The sequence below is a fragment of the Antedon bifida genome, chromosome 4, assembly GCF_963402885.1.
Source record: "Antedon bifida chromosome 4, ecAntBifi1.1, whole genome shotgun sequence".
Classification (NCBI taxonomy): domain Eukaryota; kingdom Metazoa; phylum Echinodermata; class Crinoidea; order Comatulida; family Antedonidae; genus Antedon; species Antedon bifida.
The window spans coordinates 25,356,087-25,380,317 of NC_136229.1; the positions used below are offsets into that span (position 1 = coordinate 25,356,087).

The 24,231-nt window shown below is 33.5% G+C and overlaps 1 protein-coding gene across 2 annotated transcripts in view; it reads left to right on the forward strand.

Annotated features, from left to right (window-relative positions):
* LOC144840458 (short transient receptor potential channel 7-like) overlaps positions 1-16,536 on the forward strand; it is a 45,696-nt gene extending 29,160 nt beyond the window's left edge. For both annotated transcript variants that reach the window (XM_078696277.1, XM_078696276.1), the window contains exons 2-12: positions 5,287-6,052; positions 8,201-8,407; positions 9,734-9,898; positions 10,475-10,754; positions 11,258-11,509; positions 12,077-12,356; positions 12,641-12,851; positions 13,409-13,621; positions 14,073-14,135; positions 14,842-14,917; positions 15,029-16,536. In XM_078696277.1, the coding sequence (XP_078552403.1) occupies positions 5,287-6,052; positions 8,201-8,407; positions 9,734-9,898; positions 10,475-10,754; positions 11,258-11,509; positions 12,077-12,356; positions 12,641-12,851; positions 13,409-13,621; positions 14,073-14,135; positions 14,842-14,917; positions 15,029-15,366 (2,851 nt within the window). In that variant the 3' untranslated portion in view covers positions 15,367-16,536. The remainder of the gene's footprint in view (positions 1-5,286; positions 6,053-8,200; positions 8,408-9,733; positions 9,899-10,474; positions 10,755-11,257; positions 11,510-12,076; positions 12,357-12,640; positions 12,852-13,408; positions 13,622-14,072; positions 14,136-14,841; positions 14,918-15,028) is intronic.
* The last annotated feature ends 7,695 nt before the right edge of the window (positions 16,537-24,231 follow it).

Genomic DNA, 24,231 nt, shown 5'->3' on the forward strand with positions numbered 1-24,231 from the left:
TAACCCCATGCACGAGATCACGTGACACGGTTATATTTTACCTATACTGTATATTAGTTTCCTTTGAGATAAACGATATAATATCATGGTTAGAAATATCATCCAGACGTCTTGTAAAACCAATTTATCCAGACGTTTTGTGAAACAGAAGACAGATTAACAAGATCTAAACTTGGAAACCTACGCGTTTGTACGTAATATTGTAGACTATAGCTAAGCATACCTTGTGACTGGTATGTTATTAGAGCTTATGATTTTTACATAAATCAGGGACATCTCTGCCAATAATTATAGCCTCCTCTGAGCCATTATTTTGTTTTACGTATCGCTGAGTAATTGAATTGGTGGAATGGTGGTGGTACGCAATGACCAATCACGACGCGATAGATCGCTGTTTGACTTTTCGCTTGCGTTTTGCCGCCGTTTTTATCACTCTGTTGTGTCCAAGTTGGAACCAAGCTTTACGGAATCTTAAAGATTACACTAGTTGCAGTTGGATACGCAAATACAGTAACGTAACGTAATGATTTCATCTAGGCGCCATATGTACGTAATTTACCGTATCTTTTGAACTTTGGCCTTCCGGCTAAATTGTCCAACTTCGACCTTTGACATAGTCTTTTCATTTGAAACAACAATCAAAAGGCCTGATTTGCGTTGATACCGAAACATCTGCATGGGAAATGAATCGCAAACGAAGACTAATGCGCCTCGTCTAATATACAAAAGAAACCGTAATTACAACAATAAATTACCTCAATATAAAACACACTATTCTCGAAACTTAGTAATTACAATATATCTTGTTTATCAATAGAAATATTCAGTATTCTATAGTTAATATTGTCCAACAATAATTTATTATCATTGCGTAAAAATTGATAAACATAGTCTGTTCATGATTAAATTCAATAATTTATCGTCACTAATAAATTCGGCCGCTTCTATTGATTAAATTCAATAATTTATTGCGAACTTACTAACAAAAAACCAAATGTAGACAAGTCTAGAGTGAGTACAGATACTCAGAACAATAATGGTATTCACTCAATATTAAATAATTAGTCTTTAAAAACAGGAACATTAATCTATCATAGTGTAACGTTGTACTTATATTTTGTATACCGATACATACCATTGCGCAAATAAGGCAATAAAATCACAGCAATGACATTTTCTACACAAATATATAATGTAAATTTACGTAATGGCAAGATTCGATAAATCGCGTCGCTCGCGTACCATCTATATTTTGCTGAAACAGAAAGGTTAGGCCTATTAATATGTATTTATAAACGCACAATTTCTCTCATTAATTGTGTGTGAGTGTATACGTCTGGCCTACCTTTCTTTCATATTTGAACTATTTGAACATAAAGCATCGATACATTAATTAAAGAAATGCGTAGGCACCCGTAGCCCGCGTACTGGTGTGTCCCTTGTGTAATTCAATGATTCAGCTCTACTTCATCCGAAGAGCATAAACATGTATTTGTAACAGTATATTATTCTTTAACTAATACAGCACAGTGAAAAAATGTTACATTTCGATCTGAAGTGAAATTGACGGCCCGAGGACATTTCTACCGTCTGTGTTATGATTTTATATTTTAAAAATAACTGGTGTGATGTACGTGTGTCACACAGTCACACATGTGATAATTATCACCCGTTCAGACTTTAGTTTACTCGCGTCATGGGACCAAATCGCGAACTGTAGTTGGTAGGTAACCAACTCACACTGGTGCGTTATCTTTTCTCATATGAGGTTAAGGCAGAAATCATGTTAATAATAATAATAAATTCATGAGATTACTCAGCATGATCGGGCGCCCTTAGTAATTCAAATTTAAGAAAATGCTTAACACCATGCTAACAGAAAACATAAACATCATAATTTGTCGAATGTCATGTTGGAGATGTGAATATACAATTCAATTATGTTTCTGTAAATGGTAAAAGTTCATATACGAGTCAACGACCAAGATATATACAATTGCCACTAGCTTGGTTGTTAACGCTATTACAGAGACATACAGTACGTCATGTTTGACTGACGGATGTTTGTATTAACCAATAACACATAATTGTATCTAATACTTAAGTTGTTGATAGTTATGTAAGCCTGGTGTCGAGGAGTCAAGTGTGGTGTGTGGGAAAACACGTGTGCGAATGCGTGCTACGATGCGCAGCGTAAATATGTTGCGTTCTAGCAATGTAAGAACGACCAACCAAGACGCGATCGTCGTTTGCGTTGCATGTGTACGTCTTGGTGGGAGCCATGTCCAACTTGGACGCGTAACGCATGCAAAAACGACTGTTCTTGCGTCGTGGGAACCAAGCTTTATGGGAAACAAGGTTAACTAAAACACTTTTGTTATTGGTTGGTTTGATTTTACATTGCAGTAACATGACGTATGTTAGTGATATTAGTATTTTTTGCCTGTTTACCTATGTCAGGTATATCCGTGTTTTATGTGGATACATTCGTAGATATCATTTTCGCTCAATAACAACAGTAAATAATAAGGACATTAACGTTATGCATTTTTCACTCACATCCTCTACAACACACGTAATCCAATTCTTAGTAAAATTGGAAAAGTGACTCAATTTGTAATTTGATATAGGTGAATCGAATAATCAATAACTCGCAAGCATATTATATCATAAAAAAAAATCAGAATTATTTTTCTGTATTTATACCTAATAACATTCTTTAATAAAGCTTTGAACTGTTTACTATACATAAAAAAGTACGGATCGTTGATCATATGACGGCAGTCTAGATACATTTTGTTTGGCTTAATATGCGAGTTAATATTAACGACGTCGCTCTTATGGCAAATCACCTGCTAATACTAATAGCGCACGAACATAACAGGGCGTGGACTATCTGGTTCACAAACTAAAACGAAGAAATTGCTGTGTGACTCATTAGTATTCATCGGTTTATAAAATAATAGCTATTTTTTTCAAAAGAAATTCAGTATTGTAAATAATTTTGTTTGTGATGTTTTATCAATAGACAGTACATCGTACACGTATGGATAAAACTAGTGTACTACGTTACACATTCTGTGTAGCGTGACACACACGTTTAAGATTTTTTCGTTTGAAAATTGAGTTGTTAAACGCGGCACAGACCCGCCCCATTTTACCAGCAAAACTTTAACATTTAGAGTTTTAGTATAAGAATGAAGTCAAGAAAACGACAAAGAAGTAAAAAATGTTGGCTAGCCTACCTCCTACTAGGCCCTAGTATAGCCCTCTAACGATGATAGGTATAAACAAGGTTATACATTAAAACTTATTATGAACGGCTAGTCTATGTTCTTGACGGCGGTTGACTTAATTATTCATAAAACGAAAACTATTCGTTTTATTAAAAACTTACTAAAATTAAATTCCAGAAAAATGCATGTGAAAAAACATTAACTGGCACTTGGGGCAAATCTAGGTATGGTATACTAATCATCTGGTAATGCTACTATTTCAGGGGCCCTACAAAAGCATTTTATTGCTTTATTTAACAGAAATGCTGAATTATGTATATTTGCTGCTATTTTTAGTATTTTCATTTAATTTAAATCATATCCCTTGATAATTGAACTATGTTTATATTATTGTACTAGTAGATTTATTGCATATTTGCAAGTGTGTCAATAACACATCTAGTCGTATTGTCTCGTTATATTTATTTGACTATGCATGTAGCGTTTACTTTTTACCGGTACTACATAACGGTACACTGCCTTTTGTGATGGCGCTAGTTACAATCCGTTATGCGTGAACGATTGGTACTCGGGGTTCATTGTTCATTGTGAGTACGGGAGACCAATATGTTAATTCCATAGCCTGTGACTTGCGTTGCGCTTACGGCATCCTATATTGCGTCCTAGAGAGAATCAATCATTACGGATATCAAATTTGGCATGTTAGAGTTACTCCTTTGGTCAGAGGCATGAGTTAGAGACGCAACTCATTCAGTTCAGTTTACATACATTACACAGGCACAATAAGGAACTTGGTAAACTATTTTAAAAAAAGTTGGTAAAGATCATCTTCTGTTGTGCTGATCATGGGTCGGTACACTGGGCTCTCTGTGAGAAACTTCTTCTACTCCTGTATAATGTAAAAATATAAATCAAAATATTTACACAGATCTTAAGTTCTATTCTTATTAAAAAAATTAAACAATTTGATACTGTTTTATCTATATTATACTAATAGATTTATATAAAATAAATTATGTATATTCACGTTGTAATTTTGGTATGTATTTTTCATTGTATTCAAGAAGGCTCTGCATATAATACACTGGGTTAACCTGGACTCATTTGACCAACTTAAAAAATATTAAAATAAAAAAAAAATGTTTAACATTCTAGTAAACATTTAAATTCATACTTTCGATGCACTAATATTGGATCAGTGCCATTTTTAATTCGGCCTATGTCATCTACTTTGCTATCAAGAAAATTAAAAAAAGCTCAGGAATACAATCATTATATATCTACACTTAGATTCCAGCTATTAGCATTACTATTATTATGATTAATTATCATTATTTGCAATAGTCCTTGATTAGTAATGATATGTCTGTGTTTAGACAATTTTGCATGTATAATAACCTCAGTGTTTTCTTTCAAAATAGGATTATAGCATTTATAAACGAAGTTACTTAATTATGCCTCTCAAAGCGGATAATAAATATTTAATTGACCTATTTAGTATTAATGTTTTACCTGATGAAAACAGTTTAAATCATGTTTGTATGTTAGCAATGGTAATAGATTTCGTTTTCAGTAACTGAAATACTTGGTAGAGGACGTGCTATTTAATATTTCGGCCCATATTAAAGATACAGATAACTCGTCACAAATTGATTTTTTTTTATATAGAAAATCAATAGGCAGATCTGTGGTTAAATAAAAAAAAATAACAAAACAAAAAACAACCTTACGACTATATACTTGAATAGCAGTCGTTCAATGAATACGTGATCGCAAGTACACAATAAAGCAAACACATTCACGTTATACCTTGACTGCAGACAAACCTTATTGACAGAGATAACTAGATGACTTGCGATAGTCAGTTAGTATCTATATAGTGACAGCTGCAGAATCTGGTGCTATTACTCATGCTGCCATTATTGCTGCTATATTAATAGCTGCACTTACATAATTACCTTTTCTGCTACTGTTATGCTGTTACTACTTCTGGCAATTCTACGATACTATTCATACTGCCTACTAATTGATAATTGTTTTTTTTTTTCAGGGCAAAGAAACAAGCAAAAAGAGAAGTTCCTGCCACAGTTAGACGAAAGGCTTACAACAATTCATTTATCTCGCCTAATGGAAAAGAAATCGGAAAACCAAACGACGACGAGATACGGTTTCTTCAATGTACCGAATATGGAGATTTGCCTACATTACGCGCCATGTTGGAAAAAGACACATATCATAGTCTGCTAAATTGTACAGATTACAACGATCGCACTGCGCTTGAAATCGCCACGGAAAATGAACATCTAGAGATAGTTGAGTACCTCATCAAACATGGCGACAGGAGATTGGAGATGAGACCAATCAACGAATCTCTAATGATTGCCATAAGTAAAGGATATGTACGCATTACCAAAGCATTGTTGAAGCATCCTATGTTTAAACAAAAAAGTAAAGACAAAAGTCGTCTGGGAACAATAACAAACTACTTTTGTAGGACTACTGCAACTAATTCTAAGTTTGACCAGGATATCACACCGATTATGCTGGCTGCCCACTGCAACGAGGCAGATATAATAAGGTTATTGCTGCAACGTGGAGAAGGCATACCAGAACAGCACCATATACTATGTGCTTGCACAAATTGTTCAAACAGGAGACGTTTTGACCCGTTGAAATACTCAAAAGCCAGGATGCATGCATTCAAAGCACTTGCCAGTCCTGCTTGGATGTCACTTACTAGTTCAGATCCAATACTAACAGCATTCGTTCTCAGTAATGAATTAATGGAGTATGCAATCATTGAGAAGGAATTTAAGGTACGTAATACAAAATCGTTTTACGATTTTTGTTTTCGAAATTGAGCTGTGAATCTATATATAGTACAACATAGCCTACAGTGTTTTTTAAAACCAAAAACCAGCTGCAAAATCAACCGTCCACACACAATATTGATATGAAAATCAGCAGACTTCTTTCAATGTTTCTTTTTTTTTTTTAATTGACTTGGCTATATTGACACTCTCTTGTAGTAGATATACAGTAGTATAAGGTATGTGTGATACTAACAAATAAACTATTTATACTGTATTTCATGGATTTAGTTTAGCACGGTATACAAAATAAATGAAAATGGCATCCTTAATCTTAAATCCAAAATTCAATATAGGTTTCAAAGTCCCGTACATTGGCCATGCTCTGTTTTCTGCTTATGCTGAAGATTAAACACAAATTGCCATAGGCCTAAGATGAAACTGTCAAGTGCGTAACCATGGTTCGAAGGTTGGAACAAACCCGTTTTTTTTTAAGTGCCCTTTCGAATTATAGATCAAGACCGTAACAAACTGTTATGACGAATTATGCTTAACTAGCATAGTTCACGATGTTTGCCCTTTGTGTGAGTGCTCTTCTGTGAAAAAAAGGAATGGTCCATAAAAATCCTTCCGACGACCAGGCTTAGTTGTTGTTAATGGTTGAGGAACTTTCTGTCTGTTACGATATGCAAACAAATAAATTAACGTTAGTATTTCCAAACAGCCGCCTGTTGACATAGTTTTTCATGACGTGAAAAAAAAATGCAAGCCATTACAAAAATTAAGAGCTCGAATACTTACACTACAAAACGTGTAATTTAAAATCGGATGTCACAGACAATCTGGTAATCTGTTATCAATAGGTATTCTCTTGGGAGAACAGCATTTTCGAAGATCTGAGACTACTATGATAAAATTATAGAACTGAAGACAAGTCCTTATTTTCTTTACTCACATAATAACGTTGTGATTATTATCAAGTTGGTCAAAGGTTAATCCCATACTGAACATTTAATTGCAAACGTGTCTCATTACTGTGATCTATTTTTATTCTAATTGAACGCATTTGATATTCTTCGTCATGATACGCTTAACCTCAAGTTCTTATGCTCATTACAAGCATAGATACTTACCTGTCCCAAATCTCTCGTTATTGCCTTGTAGTGTCATGTGTGTCAAAATGTTTAACTTTTTACCAATATTAAGTTGAATCGTCGTCTAGAACCTACTAGACTATTAAACCACGGTAATAAAAGTCCATTCCGTCCCATTCCTTCCTACATATTGTAGGCAACATTGATGATACGCAAAGTCAATCTCAATGTAATTTACAACCCCCCTTCAGAAAAATTTACTATAAAGTTACATCGATCTTGCGGTCTTCTTCCACCAACAAAATAGATAATCGAAGACCATGTGTCACTAAAGTGGAATTTGTAGACCCAGCAGATGAAAATGTATTTCTGATCCTTTGGGGCTATGTTCAGGTGGCAGTGGTCGTTATGCATAATAAGAACACAAATTGAACACAATGGATTGACGTCATAACATTAGTTGAGATACGAAAATCATTAAAAGTATACGGTACAGCACCGATGTACCAACAATTGTAACAACAAAATGCAATCCATGATCTATAATGTAAAATATAATTGGCCCACTCGCACAGATTATTCGAGTAAACATACGTGTAAGTGTAGCGTAAGCAATATTGAAACTTATGATAGGCTCACTAACAGGTTAATACTGTTAAAATCAGGCGTCTGTGATACTTCTGGTAAACAAATGTAGCCACACGTAAAAAAAAACCAAAATTACTAGACAAAATTTATACCAGGTAATTTTTACATCGACCAATTGCGTTGAAAGGCCTGTCACTTGGCCCAACATTTCAATTTGAGAAAATGTATTGTTCTTATTGCCTCGTTCTTCAGATTGGACGTCAGTTTTGTGTACATACAAGATATATGTACGCAAACTGGTCTAGAACATAATAGAAAATCATCTTCCGGTAATGCTGATCTTAAGTTTGCGCTACCATTCCACTCTCCGCGCCTTCTTTAATCTAATTTTAATGGTCTAAGTAATCGTTTACCTTCTTATTAATGGAGAATGACGCATGGTATTAAAAAATACATCATTATTATCCAACAGAATCAGTATAGAGATCTATCAAAACAATGCAAGAAATATGCATCTGATCTACTTGAGATGTGCCAAAGTACAGAGGAAGTTGAAACGCTGCTAAAGATGGCGGGAACAACATTAGAAAACGTGACAGACGACAGCGAGTCTACGCGACATGCAGCAACGCTAGACCTTGGACGTGTGAAACAGGCTATCATATACCAACAGAAAGCAGTAAGTGTACAGTAGTATACCCTAAAGTTTGACAAAAAAAAGTGTCATGTACACCAAATATGGTAATAATATTACATCATCATATCCATATATGGGCACAGCACATTTCTTTGTCACATAACAGTTTGATAGTGTAGACAGAGTATTATAAAGTATAATTTAATAAGCGTACAATGTATAAATAATTATGTTGACCAGATAAATGAAAACATTACTAGATGATAATCATTCATTTTGTGGAAAATTATTTGCAAAATTTGTAGTCTAGTTTAATGCACTTTCGCACCTACTGAAAAAACCATTAAGGCTATAGGGTCACGTTCGATTAGCGTTGGCGAATGTGACCAGGCTAAAGATAGTCTGTCAGAGACAAAGTGCATTAGCGCCAAATAATTATAACTGGATGGGTTTCTCTAATAAATCATTGTATATACGAAGACACTGTTAGGAACACAGACATTTGTCTTGATTTTTGTTACTCCAAAATCAATACCTATTAAATTCAACAAAAATGCAAAAAGCATGAGATATTTATATAATTACTTTTCTGTCTGGAACTCGAAAGAGTATATTAAACACCGTATCGAATGTAACTGTGTATGATTCCAGTTTCTTTTTAGTATATTTATGATAATTATATTGCTTTTGAACGCATAATAAAATTGTCCCATGTTTCTGCGTCGTTGTGTCAGTTGTATCATTATGAAAGCAAATAATAATAATCCAGTCGAGCACGTAATAGGTTTCATCATTTGCAGTTTAATAACAAAAAATGATTCTTATAATGGGTATTTTTAGATAATACTGTGAACACGAACTCTCGTTTAGACGTTTTTCTTAAATTTACAACCAGTACCTGCATTCATTCGAAAATTAGGCGAGGAAATATTGTCCGTGAAACCATTATACGCGCCATTTATTTTTGCTTACCATTTATATTTTCTTGAGCCTATAATTGAAAACTAGTGCTTACGGAAGCTTATATTGACCACCCAGACGCATAGATAATCATACATTTTGGTTGTGTGGTGGTCATTATTGCTTCCGTAATATATGTCACTTACTGTATTTGTTTTCTTGTAATAATTAAACGAAATCAACTTGGACCACTGCCTTATATTAGCACATCCGTTTATTGTATTACTTTCATACTTGAACGGTGATGTTCTATTCTGTTTATGATTTTCCATTATTTAACAAACTGAGTCGTCTTCCGTTCCGTAAAACGGAACAAGTATGAATATGCTTAAGTCGTACAGTAACCTATACATATCCGCTGTGTAACAACCAACAAATAATACTATACTGTAATTTTGTTATTTATAGTTTGTCGCCCATCCACACTGTCAACATTTGCTGGCAACACTTTGGTACAAGGGAATGCCTGGTTGGAGACAAGGAAATATTGTGTACAAATCCATTATGTCGCTTTTAGTGTTCCTAACAATACCAGTACTAGCATTTATTTATATATTAGTTCCACGGAGTAGGGTAAGTAATTACACATCATCATCTAATGTTAGAAACACTTTTGATCATCTCCATCATTATCATCATTATTTTTTTTTTATTTATTAGTATTTCCAAACTCAACCAACAGCAAAATAAATTCGCCAATAACAGGAGGGTAAACACAAAACGGATACAAATACATGAACAATGCCAAAAAAATAAGGTAGCATTAGAAAATCATCGCCATCATCATTATCATCATTGTCATCATCAGTAGTGTAATGCAAGAGTTTACCACAAGCGACAATCAAATTACTCACGGTTCGCTGACTTACTCTCATTACTTGCAAAAATACAAATGTGTTTGCTTGCATGATAATTATCGTCCTGATTTCTTTTTTTTTGTAAATAGCCACATATATTGTTGACATGAGGTCAAAAAAGCTTAATCTCGTGTTTTTTTCAATTATCTTGACCGAATAATCACGCCCTCTATCAGTTTTTAGCATGCCCTCTATCATTTTTTAGCACGCCCTCTATCACTTTATAGCAGGCCCTCTGTCGCTTTGCACTTTGCCAAATATTAATCTAACTATTTTCTACTTTTTCTGACAGATTGGAAAATTTGTTCGAACTCCATTAGTCAAGTTTATAATGCATTCTGGGACTTACTTAATCTACCTATCACTTCTATTCTTTCAATCAACGTTCGCAGAAACACAGTTTTCAGAAACACTTAGCACAACCGAAATATTTTGTGACGTAATGATGAACAAAAGTTGTAGCGCCCTAGACGACGCTATTAATCTTTATGAAGTGTGTGATAGTAAAAAGAGATTGCTGCGTGACACTGGACCAAATATCTTTGACATTATTATAATGATATTTTTAGTAGGTGAGTGTGTCCTATTCTCTGGAGAAATGTCTAACATAAGTATAAAAAAAACACGCTAATCTATCTTATCACCAATTAAGCAACTGCTTAAATTCAGGATGTGGCCGGTGATGAGAATTACAATTTCTATTCTACTCAACAAAATTAATATAGATTTAGATGTTCTCCAGTGCTTATTAAAATAACCCAATGATTACGTTCTTGTTTGTGTGTGCGCCTTATTAATCCATTCTCCCCATCATGGAGATTGGCGGCCTAGTGTACATCTGTCCCCAATTCTTCACATCTGGGGCTGTCAGTCGCTGTGTCCACGTCCTCCTATACCAAAACTTCTAGGTAAATATACATGATTGCAAAAGATTAATAAATGATAATACAATGTGTATTTCCGATTAGAAGTGGAATCGCCCCATATTGTACAATTACTTCCTCAAACTTTCTGCAATATATTAAAAAGTAGGCCGAACTCTTTATTTTTTATATAACCTATTTATTTGTTATAGGAATGTTTTGGAACGAATTAAAACAAGTCTGGCTAGAAGGTAGTCGTATATACTTATCATCGTTCTGGAACTGGTTAGATATCGCCATGTTAAACCTCTATTTTACCAGCTTTATTCTCAAATTCATCTCGTATCGCGCAGCGAGACAGGCAATTGATTTTTACAAGGATGATCCGTACGCATGCGCAAACTTAACAGATGAAAACACTACAGGAGGCCCAGCTACGGATCATATGTATTATCTGTCTGTAGGTAAGATGTTTTGCATTATGCTGCACTGGCTAGTTTTGAGGAGATAAAGCAAATATAACTGGAATTATATATATATATAAATCCAATTCAATTCAATTGGTATTTGATTCGAAATTCACATCCATTTATTAATAACAATAACATAGTACATGGCAGCAACAATAACAAGAATAACCACATTATATAAATTCAAAGACAAATTATTACTGAATATATAAATGTCTTTGAAAATAAATAACAAACCAATTTAATTTGATTTCAAATCAATTTGCTCAACCAAAACCAAAAGTTCTTGATGTTGGGAGGGCATGAAGTATAAGTTGTGCTTTTGTGAAATCTATGAATAAGGCTATAAGAAGTCTTCCTAATGTACAGTAGGCCTATTCATAGAAAGAAGTGACATCTTTGGTGTATTATACTCAGTCAATCGATTGTTCGATTTATAAAGCGCCATTCCAACAGTCATTGCTAATGGCGCTGCAGAATTATCAGAAAATGTGAGTTTAATAAATATCGAACATCAATATTCAACATACTTACTTAAATTATTTCTTTTGTTCTTTTCAGACCGTAATTGTTGGAACCCGTGTGATCCAGTGTTTTTAGCAGAAGGACTTTACGCTCTAGCGAATGTGCTAAGTTTCACGAGAGTAACCGAAGTTCTAGCAGCTAGCGAATTCTTAGGCCCTTTGCAGATCTCTTTAGGTCGTATGCTTGGTGACATTCTACGCTTCGGCATTGTGTTTGGTCTTGTTTTAGTAGCGTTTCTCTGTGCAATGTATAACTTGTATTGGTATTATCCGTTAGACAGCGAGAAGAGTGATGGCGTTGAAAAGGCATTTGGTTCGTAAGTACAAGTTTTGTCCGTAATAAACAGATGATGTACTTGTTAATATAACTCATAATTAGAACTTTGAAGAATAGACTGACATAAATTTAATTTAAAGCAAAACCCCATTGTCTGAGAATTAAAAATGTTTTTAGGTAGACCTAATTGTTTTCTATCCAATTTTGGTCTAAGTGAATAACACGTCAGACGTTAACAGTTTTCGACAAATATTTTTTTTCTGGGAATAATACATCTTTAAACATTCTTATAATCAGCATCATTTTCTGCTTTTTTTTCTTCAGAATTAGCAGTACGTTTTTAACATTGTTCTGGGCTTTATTCGGGTTAGTTGGTAAAGATGATCCCATAGTGCAACCGTCTGCTGATGATGATAATTACAACATAACAAATGTAGTCGGTACAATCCTATTCGCTGTCTATCATGTCGTGATGGTTCTGGTTATGCTGAATATGCTAATTGCTATGATGTCTAACTCATATCAAGAGATCGAGGCAAGTTTGTAGCACTACACATCAGTTACAGGTCTCCCTTCAATTAAAGACCACTTTTATTTGGCCTTTAATTAGTTCCTTCTAGACTGGCACCAGAAGTGGTCTTTAAATTGCACTATATTTATAGGGAAATTAAATATCAGAATGGTTACCTTGCTTCCTTATCCTGTCCATTTTGTGTGTATTTAAAAAACTGTCTGAAAGTTCTTCAATTGTCAATGGCTACTTTAAAAAAAATGCATTACTCTTAAAGTGGTCTTATTTGAATGAATATGTTTGGTTGGGTCACATAAACCATTGTCTTTGTCTGTAATTAGAGAGTGAGAGAGCAGCTAATGGTATTATTATAGGATAGGCGATCATCTGTGGCGGCATTAAATCGGTCTTTAATTAGAGGGAGTCTTTAATTGGATGGAGACCTGTATAGTAATTGTTGGTTCTTAGTTAGAAATGTTGTAGTTGTACCGTGCCGCTAAATATTTGTGTTTGAAGAACATCTAAATAAATAACACTAGAGAATGCTCCGGTGTAATTATCCAACTTAATTTATTTCTCAGAACGATGAGGATGTGGAGTGGAAGTTTGCTCGAGCACAGTTATGGATTTCTTTCTTCGACCATAACGCTACTTTACCAATTCCATTTAATTTAATTCCAAGCCCAAAATCGTTTTTGTACATCTACAAATGGTTTGCAAATCAATTCAAAAGGAAAGACTCGACACATGGTATACCAATGAGAACACGAGCCCGATCATCAATTTCTGACAGAGTAAGTTGAGCTTATTTGTTACAATTGATATCTATTTTATTTCAATTCATTCAAAGTATAAACATAAAGTAGGTTGGAAAGTGACAGGGCTATCACAGAACAAGCTTTTACAGAGCAGCAGTGGTGCCCTAACAAAATAATATGAAATTGTGAAAAATGTAAGATGTAGAACTATAAGATACGCTTGCTTGACGATTACCTTCTAGTAAGTACACATGGTTTTCGGAATCATTTAGAATGCCATGGGTAAGAATCTTAAACCTAGTGAAATCACCATGGTATAGCATAATACACTAGTAACTAAGATACCAATTCAATTGAATTATTGTTGCGGGTATCATAATCATTACGAGTATTATTATTTGGGCTGCCACAAGAGCTCAAGTATTATTTTAGGTGGAAACATTTTTTGTTACGACAAATTATGTTTCTTCGATTTTTCTATTTTTAGAGAAACGGAGTTTTTAATGTCATGGGTTCCAGATTTCGTCCTAATGTTGAAGACGATCATCAGGTATTTTTATTTATAATATAATAACACATTTAAAATACACTAGTAGGCCCTGGTCCCCTTTCTATTTTAATTCTGGGGTCCACCAGCGGTTAATGATAGGATGCACTGTACACTAGATTTCCATCACGTCGCGTTCGCGCCATTTCTGACCATTATTCATTTATTTAGCAAATTTCAGAATACAATGCGCCTTCTGCTAATCTTTTTGGAATCGGCGCTATATCAATTTTGATTGTTATTATTATTAGGACAATGTTCGGCACTTTTCTGTTTTTCATTTAAAATAGGCCACTCAATTACAGTACAGTACTTAACACAATTCATTCTTTTTTTCTGAGCAGTACATTCTATTTTTAGCATATTAGCAATGATATTGTTTTTTTCACAATTGTTGTTTCCATAAAATTTAGTTGAACGTAATTAAGATTTCAAATCTTGATTGACAATATCCATTGTCCTAATTATTTTGTGTGTGGTTTCTACAAACTAATATTTACATTTAACTAAGTAGCATTTACTTATAATGAATTATTTACAGTACAACCCCTCTTGGGAAACCCATTATTCGAAGGAGACTCTTGCGTATGTTTTACTTAGATACTCACATTTCACTATAATATAATATGCCTATCTCGCAGGTTATGATAATTATTAAAGTACTAACAGTCCGTAAGATTTTTCTGCTAATAACCCCCTCTATTTTCAGGCAATAATGAAATCGGTTGTCAAACGTTATCTGTTTAAGCTGCAACAGGATAAGGCAAACGATGAAGTAAACGAAGGTTGGTGGCGCATGTCTCCTCGTCTTTCCTCGTATACGAAAGGACACTGATCTTAGGCTTAGGCTTAGCTTCTATTTTAGTTTAAATTAATCATCAGCTATTATTTTGTAGGTGAACTTGACGAGATAAAGAAAGACATTTCAAGTCTTCGCTTCGAGTTGATGGAACAACTTTCCCGCCAACCAAAAACATTGTCTGCAAAACAACCGGATTTACCAAACGATGACGTACAGGGTATTGAAAATAAGCTAGCCTTGATTGTCCAGACAATGGGAAACTTGAGCAACCGAATAGAAGAACTTCGTGATGATATGGCAATTTCACGAACGTCATCTAACGATTCAAGGGATATAGAAATCACTTATACACCTACACAAATGAACGGAGGGCATGTGAATTCGGCATACTTAGAACATGCGTCTGAATTAGAAAACCCTGATTATGTCTGACAGAACTGCGATTACGTCTGATTGAACGTTAATTACGCCTGACTGAACATGACGATTACATCTGACATTATTTGAATTTAGCGCGGAATATGAATTTTAGATAGAATACTGATTCAACTATGATTGTCTGATATCTTTTTTACTGAACTTTGTTTTACATGTATTTAGCATATTTAATAAGATTATTGACCAAATTAATGTAGACATAGTCTGTTTTAATATGCAGCCCAGACTTTTTTTTACTTGCTTTGTATGTTATTCAACATTAATAATGTAACATTGACTAGGTTACAACTATAATACGCAAAATATGCAAATTGTTAATACTATATCTTTTATTATTTCTTTGAATCAAAATTATTAGTTTCGTAGCATTTTAACAATAATTTTACATTGTTCTTTTACTTTCCTAATTAATTATTGTCCACTTGGACGCCGCAACGACCAATCAGCACGCGATGATCATCCAAACTGTCGCCTGTGAGTGAACTCACTACGTATGTCGTAGTCGAAATTAGTAAAAATATAAACATTTTGGCACATATGGCGTTTCATACGTATAACACTTTAGCTCACAATTTGTAGTTTTCAGACAAAAATTGAAACGCCGATCGGCGGACTAACTAAAAAAAGACAATAATTTCAGACTTGGGGCAAGGTTGCGTATGCCGTTGTGTTGCGTCCAAGTGGAAACCAAGCGTAGTGGATATCGAGCCTAATATGCGTTAGGGACAGTCTGCGCATGCTCAGAAACTAGAAAAACTAGTTTTCACATTCGATCAATAGTGCAATTAAATCGCTAGGTTGTCCTTATTCGGCTGTAGAGAAGAAGGGTGTATTTGACCTCTATTGTCAGATACAACACATGTGATGCAGATGTTAGGGGAAAAAATGAAAAAAGCACAATTTTATTTATTATTTCCAAATTTCTATTTGATATTTATATTAAGTATTATGTATATTTAAGTATGTTCTATTTACATTTTAATAAAATAATATAAGCATGTTTAAATTAAATTATTAATGCTCTGTAATATGTACATATTAAAATGTATATTAATGCCGACTACAATTTCTATCGATGGAGTGTGGTTCTAATAATTAATAGTTATTTATGCATGATTCTGTCAATATTATTTTTATATGAAAATTATGCAAATGAAGTATAATTATTTGCGAATATGTTTTAGACATTAAAGCGTTTAATGTGCTATATGTTTTAGCCAAAAGGATAAACATTGCAAAACATGGAATTATTATTGTTATTGTTGTTGTATAAGCATCATCATCATCATCATCATCACCATCAAGCCTAACCTTTTTTGGAATTACTCTCACCAAGGAAGAGTTAACTTCCCTGCTCTCACACAAGAACAGAATTCATGGCCTTAGCAATGGTATCCATATTCGTTAATTTTTCGTTGTTTTCTTTACTCCTTACATTATCAAGTTGAGTACATTTTTCACAAATTTAACTTGCGTTTAAAATCATACAGACTCTAAGGATTATTAACTTTACAACATACATTGAGAACATCACGTGTAGAAACATAACAAAATAGCGCCCTCGACAGTTTATTATGAATTTATACCCAATACAGACATCTGCCATAGGCCTATTCCTTTATTTTTTATTTGACTATTATTAAATATAATATACTAAAAAACTACAAACATATTTCCCTTTAATTTTATATTATATCATGACCTTTGACCAATATTTCCACTCTTATTATATATCAGCTTATTATATTCCCTCGTAAATTGTTAGTACTTATTTACACCATACGTAATAACTGAGACGTGTCAATAGCAAGGTAGTCTTCAGCATCCTTAGCATGTAGCCTAATATTATCGTCAGCTAACAATCCTGATCACCTTAGGCTTATTATATTATTGAGACAGGAAATTTTGAAAATTGTAACAGACATGCGCAGTAAGAATCAGATTCTTCTCTGTTCACTCCACGAACGACGATGATTTAATAAGCCTAGTCTACATTATAGTAACCATTATACGAAGCACTGTAAGTAATATTTTTTATGAATTTATACTTTTTATTTTAAACTTGAATTTATTTTGTAATGTTTAAAACCTAATATAAGCAATGTATGTTATATTGTTTAATGATGGTTAGGCCTATAACATGTTTAGATAGATGCAGGCGTTAATGAAGGTTATTCCATTACAACACTGTAAGAACAATGCCATGTTGCATTCTAACTAATTAGCATATTATTGTTTAGAGTGAAATTAAACTTTACGTTGTTTCAGATAAAATAATCCAAAAAAAAAAGAGACAGATCATTTGAGAATTTGACGTTTCGATATATTTTATTGAAGACATGCTTATGGTTGTTATTGACTTAAGGTTAGTGTTAGGATTATTTTTAGTGTTAGGATTAGTGTTATTAGTGGTAGGTAGTGTTAGAACAAGTTAGTGTTAAAATTAGTTTTAGTTATGTTATATTAGTGTTAGGATTAGTGTTAGTCTTAGGATTAGTGTTAGTCTTAGGATTAGTGTTAGATTAGTGTTAGTGTTAGGATTACTGTTAGTGTTAACATTTCCTTAAACTGAATGAATGTTTTCCTGTCTTCATTTTGAAAATGCAAATTATTATAGCTCAATACTATGTGTAGGCCTATAATTTAAACATTTTAAAATGATGATACAACATTAAAACAAGATCACAGAAAACAATTTTAACACTAATTTTCATATAATTTATTTTAAAAGAAGCACCTCACAATGGGGGAGGTGACGTGAATCTTCATTTATTTAATTACCTGAAAAATAAGTACAGTCAATACGAATAATGTACCAGCAATTTCATTCTGTGATGTTCACAAACTATTAATCATAATAGGTCTTCGCCAAACTTTCATGTTTCAAAGAAAAAGTCACGTAGTCATAAGTACTGTATTTAACAGCAGTGCACATGCTCAAACCATTGGTTAATTAGCCCTTTGAAAAGAATAATGTAAAACCAGAAAATCAGTTTTCATTTTAAATTATAGTTCATCCGAATTACTTAATTATAGGCTACCTAAATATTAGACAAATAAGAAATGGCACTGCCAAACAGCGCGAGCATTGGGAACGGCGCCGCAGGCTATCAACCAATATTTAAACAAAATTCCTTTGTGAATTATAGAGAGAAGATCCCAAATATCCAATTTTTAATCGGTACGTTAATAATATGTATGTTTTAATTTGTTGAAATGTTATCTTTATTATCTACCAATAGAACCGACATAGGAATGTAGTGAAAACAATAAACTTATTATACAGAAGCAATGTTTTTATTTACTGTTCAAATTCATTTGATCCGAAAAAAGAAATTATATAAAGTTGCATTTATGATCTAAGAAAAATAACCTAATTCAACAATCAATAATTGTTTATTGTTTAACTGAACATGATGTGGAAAAAGACGAATAAGTAATGTTCAAATTCTGTTATTGTTTTAACCACACCGGCAAAACGTCCTCCTTAATAAACACCTGAAGCATTGCCGGACTTAAGGTGGCGAAAGATGAATTAACGCAAGTGTGTATACACGTTTGAAGCAATACCTGTAACAACTCCGTGGACTTACACTCACCGTAAGCTAAGATGCGAACAAATAAACCTGTTCATAAAATAGGCCTACATAGCTACTTTATAACCCATGGACTACCGTAGTTCTGTGTTGTTTTACACATAGAGGCCAATTTACACACAGACGAGTGGTAACGATAATAAAAATATAGAATCTATGTTATTAACACAACGCGGAGCAGACGGTCGGTTTCCGCTAATGATAGATAGATTCTACGTGGGACAGGCTAAGCCGTTTTCCGCTTATACCGCTCATCTGTGTAAATTGGCCTTAATACACGTTGATCTACGACTCTCGGTTGGTCATCATAATTGTTTTGGTTTTGTAGATATTATAGATACATAGGCCTAACTTTTTTTTAATGTGTCTTTAAAAAAAAGGGGCAGTGTCAATGATTTTCCCCCCAATATAAGTTATATGTTTATTTATGAAAATGGTTAGCAGAGCTGCCGATTAAATAAAATATGATTGCTTAACAATGCTGTTCTATGAAAATGGAAAATGATGACATAAAAGTATAGTTATTCGATATTATGCGCACCTGTTATAGTAATACTACTTTATGCACCAATTTAAATCAAGAACTGGATTAAAAGCTTAGTCAACATCAGAATAAACATACTAGTTAATTATCATAATTTGAATAACAGAGTGAGCAAAACCAAGAAAATTAATTTGTTTTGAATATATTGAATTTCTCAATTAGAGTTGAATTAACCGTTTTTTGTCGTTGAACAAAATTAGTTTTTCTACTGATTAGTGATTTACTTAAAACTGCGAAATGGCCTATTCAAAGAAATAAAGAATTAAAATGTATTGATCTTCATGTTTTCATGTGGGAGAACAATAATCTTTAATTCAACTCGGAGGCCTTAATTTACATTGCATGGTTGAAAATAGCTAACAATAATGATGAAGGCTGTGATATCGTAAAACACGTTAATCAATTTAAATTATTATATATATTATTATAGTTTTTACCGATATACCAATACAAATTATAGTACAGGAATAACAGTTAGGCCTATACTAATTATGTAAATAATAATGTAAACACTTTACTGAATTTCGTTTATGTTATGAACGTTTCAGATAGGCAATAAAATTATATAGGACACATTTGTGAGGCACACATAAGGACATACCAAGTCTCTCCCAAAGATAAGGATTTTGGGCCATATTAATATTCTACACACATCTTATACTGTAGGTATAAGGACCTTGAGATGTATACGCTAATTAGACGTTTCTCCTGGTTGTTGTACGGCTATATACTTTTATTATTTTACTCATCTGTTACAATGTCAATCAAATAGGATATTTTCTAAAGAAGATTTCAAATTATAGAATTATGTTGAACACAATGTATGTTGAGTTACTGATTTATTACTTTTTCTGTCAGTTTGTCAATCGGTCTGTGTTTGTCTTTGTCATGGTGGATTTACATTCTTAGTTTATTTTTTAATTCACGATCTTTTGATAACTAACGTGAATTTATATATTATGTTTAATGACACTCGTAAGTTAAAAAGTCAAGACCATGGTATTGAAGTAAGTATTCATGCTCGTACTGTACATCAGTGTCGTATAAGGGTTGTAAAGAGGGTGAGTGGTGGATGAGTGGAGGTGGTGGAGGAGTGGTGTTAACGGAGGAACCGCTTCAATTAATCATTCGATAGGTATAACTGTATATTTTGCTTTTACTTGTTGATAACTTTTTGGGTTGTATTTTATATTATTTCTATTTGTTTGTAATATACTTGGTTAAAGTAGGCCTACAAATATTCAGCAAGCTTTTCCTAAATGTAATTATTTATTATTTTCCTCTTTCCTGGTAGGCCTATATTTCTTGTAATCAAAAAATCTGGTAATTTCTGTGTTTATTTCTGTATTACAGAAAAAACACACCTTTTAGCTTGTGTGGTAAACCACAATTATTATTTATTTCTAACCAGTTTTAATATAAGTTAATCACTTCCGTTTAAAAAAAAGAATGTTTCCACTTATAAAAATAAATACAAATAAAGGGTTAAATTCAACCAAAAGTCCATTGACTTCCATTCAATTTGACAATTGTTTTGCATTAAATTTCAGTTTTTATTAATATTATTAATTTATAATTTATTTTATATTTGTTCATTATTTTGTAGCTAAAATGGCAAAGATTATATTAAAAAGTGATTACAAGCTAGAATGGTTACTCTTGTTCAGATAGAGAAGCTCAAGAAAAAGGAAATGTTTATCGTTATAAATAAAATACACGAATTAGTAGATTGTATTGCAGTGTGATACTGAAATTAGAACATGTTTTCATGTTTACAGTTATAAGGGTTTTTGAGGTATTTGCAAAGTTAACTCGCAAATAGTTTTAATTGGGTCATGTAAATCATCGACATGATATGATGACCGAATTAACAGAAGGATTGGTGTTGACACAATAAATTAACCGGCTAAGTCATTATTAATAGTATTTCTTGACACAAACTTCCAAGTTGTTTAACAATAACACTAAGTTTTCAAAACAACGCTGTTTTTTGTTGCTAATTTCAAAACTCGAGCAACACTGGAGGACCACAAGTTGCAACGAGTATGAATTATGTATCCACAATTAGACGTAGATCAGGTCACTTTAGGTAAAGTACATTTTTACACCTTAAATCACTATTTTCAAAGAAAAAAATCGGAAACATTCTTCATGTTTATACACATACACTAACTTTTGGGGGGGGGGGGGGTGGTGGGGCGGTGGTGGGACCACTAGTAAGGTATTCCCCTGTCATGGGACAACCCTCAAGGGACTACCCCTGTCAAGACACACCATTATAAGGCACGCACTTTTTAAGGGATACCCCTATTAGGACATCCCTATTAAGGAGATACGAACTAGGGGAACCATATGTTGGTACTAAGCCACCTTAAGAGTTTTCTGGAACCATTGGTCACCAAGATTCGCAAATGCCGCAGAATATTAAAGAGTTATATCATTCCTATTTTTATTCCTATATTTTATACAGAAATTTGTGTAGTAGTATAGTTCCCTAATTAAATCAGTTGTCATACAATGTTACATAAAATACGAGTTGTTTATTTGAAAATATGGGTTGCAAGCAACAGCTGTTTGAGGATGACATCGTAAATAGGATAATGTTCATATTCCAAAACATATGTTAAAATTATTATATTAATGGCGTTTATGTTGATGACAGATAGGTGGCCTTTGAAGTATTTGTATTGGCGATATGATTTGCATCAATTAAAAATCGAATGTGTTGTACATGAGTGGAAATAAGGCTAGCAAGTCGTACTAATATAATTAATCCCAATCTTTACAGCAGTATATAATGGAATTGTTTTTCTTTTGAAATTAATACTTCCGTTGATACCGGTAGTATTAGGCGCTTAAATGCGGGTCTTGGTAGCAGTAGCACGCCGTTTTCCGTTGCTGCTTATACAGTTGTATAGGTAAGTTTACACTAAAATTCTTTGCTGCTGCGACGTATGTATTGGTTGATGCATCAGTTATCAGTACGCCTTTTTCTATTACCTTTTTAAAATATAGGCAAGTACTTTCGTGTAAGCAGATCTGCTTGTTGTGTCACTTTTGAGTCAACAAAGTGGACTTTTCAATGCTAGTATTATGATTGTTAGGTCGGTAACTACAGTTTTTGCTACTTCTGGTGTAGGCTATGGATAGGAGGTTGCATCTTGTATGCCTACTTCTGTTAGGAGGTATCACTAAACTCATTTGCCACGTCAATCCTCGCCTTTATTGTTGTATGCTGTTAGTAGGTAATTTCTAGTGTATGAATATGCTGCTTGTTGCTTCATGCCTTTCTATTGCTGGTGTATGCTGGTGGGGTGGTACTAAACGCTTTGCTACAATTGTGATGTATGCAATTTTGCTTAGCGCTCATTTCCATTACTGCTTTACGGTTGTTTAACACTAAATTCGTTTCAGTCAGTTAATAATATAGCGCGCCTTTCTATTGCCTTTTGTATTTTGTATGAGGTAGGCCTAAACGCTATACTATTTGCTACTTGAATGGAATAGGTTGCTTGATGTATCACTTAACGTACGCCTTTCTATGCTGCTGTATGACGTATTGAATGCGCTGCGCGCTTTTCTATTACTGTGCTAAATCGAAAGAATGTTCGCTACCTACTGTGTATAATTTGGTCTGCCATTTAAATGGTATATACTAGAATTACGCGTAATGAAAGTTACTGTGGGTCACGTGATCTATAAAAGGATTTACTTACAAATAAAATGTCATGCACTTATTAAAACCAATTATTTAACGAGCTTCAATGTATAAGCAGCATATGGACATTCAATTAATATTATTGTTATCGATCTCTGCAAGGTCACTGATACTTTTATTGATAGTAACCGGGGCCGTGTTTTGCTGGTATTATTGAAATTGATAGTAAATTTAAAACATACGAGCATCACTTTGTTTGTATGTGAACATTTCAGTTTTCCTATAATAGATCGTATTACAGTATGATAGGACTGTTGATAATACATTAAGTCTGTATCTAAAACATTTTTCCCGAACGACACTTTCTGGTTTATACCTTGGTAATAAGTCATAGTAATTTGCACATTTATAATAAATGTTATGGCCGGCGTCTACGTCGTTGCCATTATTGCATTGTCATCGGCATCATCTCAGTGACGACATCCATTAGGCCTAGGTCATTTTGCAGAACTAATAATAATATAATTATTCACCTCCGTAATATATAATGGTCATCGTCAATTAATGTAATTTTCATTAGGAATCATCTTCGTGACAACATCCATTACAAAAATAGTATCTGAATTTAATTAATCATATATGTAGATATAATTTTACTAATAATAGTCGGTACCCAAAAGAAATTTCCCCTGGTGATGCAATAATTATATCGCCCGCGTTTCCAGTAACTTGAGTAATTAGGCCATAACACGGGTCCGCGTGTATTTTTAATTCATCATGTGGTATAACAAATGCACAGAACTTGTTTGACTTTCTCGTTTGGTAAATATGAAATTAATAACGACCATTTTAACGATAGTGTTTAATTTAAATTATTATTAATGAATATTCATGATAATATTACGTCGTGTTAAATTGTTGTGCCAAGTGGGGTAAAATAATTATGTTTGGAAATGGGAGGGTAGGCCTAATGGTGTAAGAGACTGCCCTTCCCGGAGGAGCCAGTTCAGGCAAGATATGAGGTAGACATACCGGTACTATTTGATTACACATGTTCATCA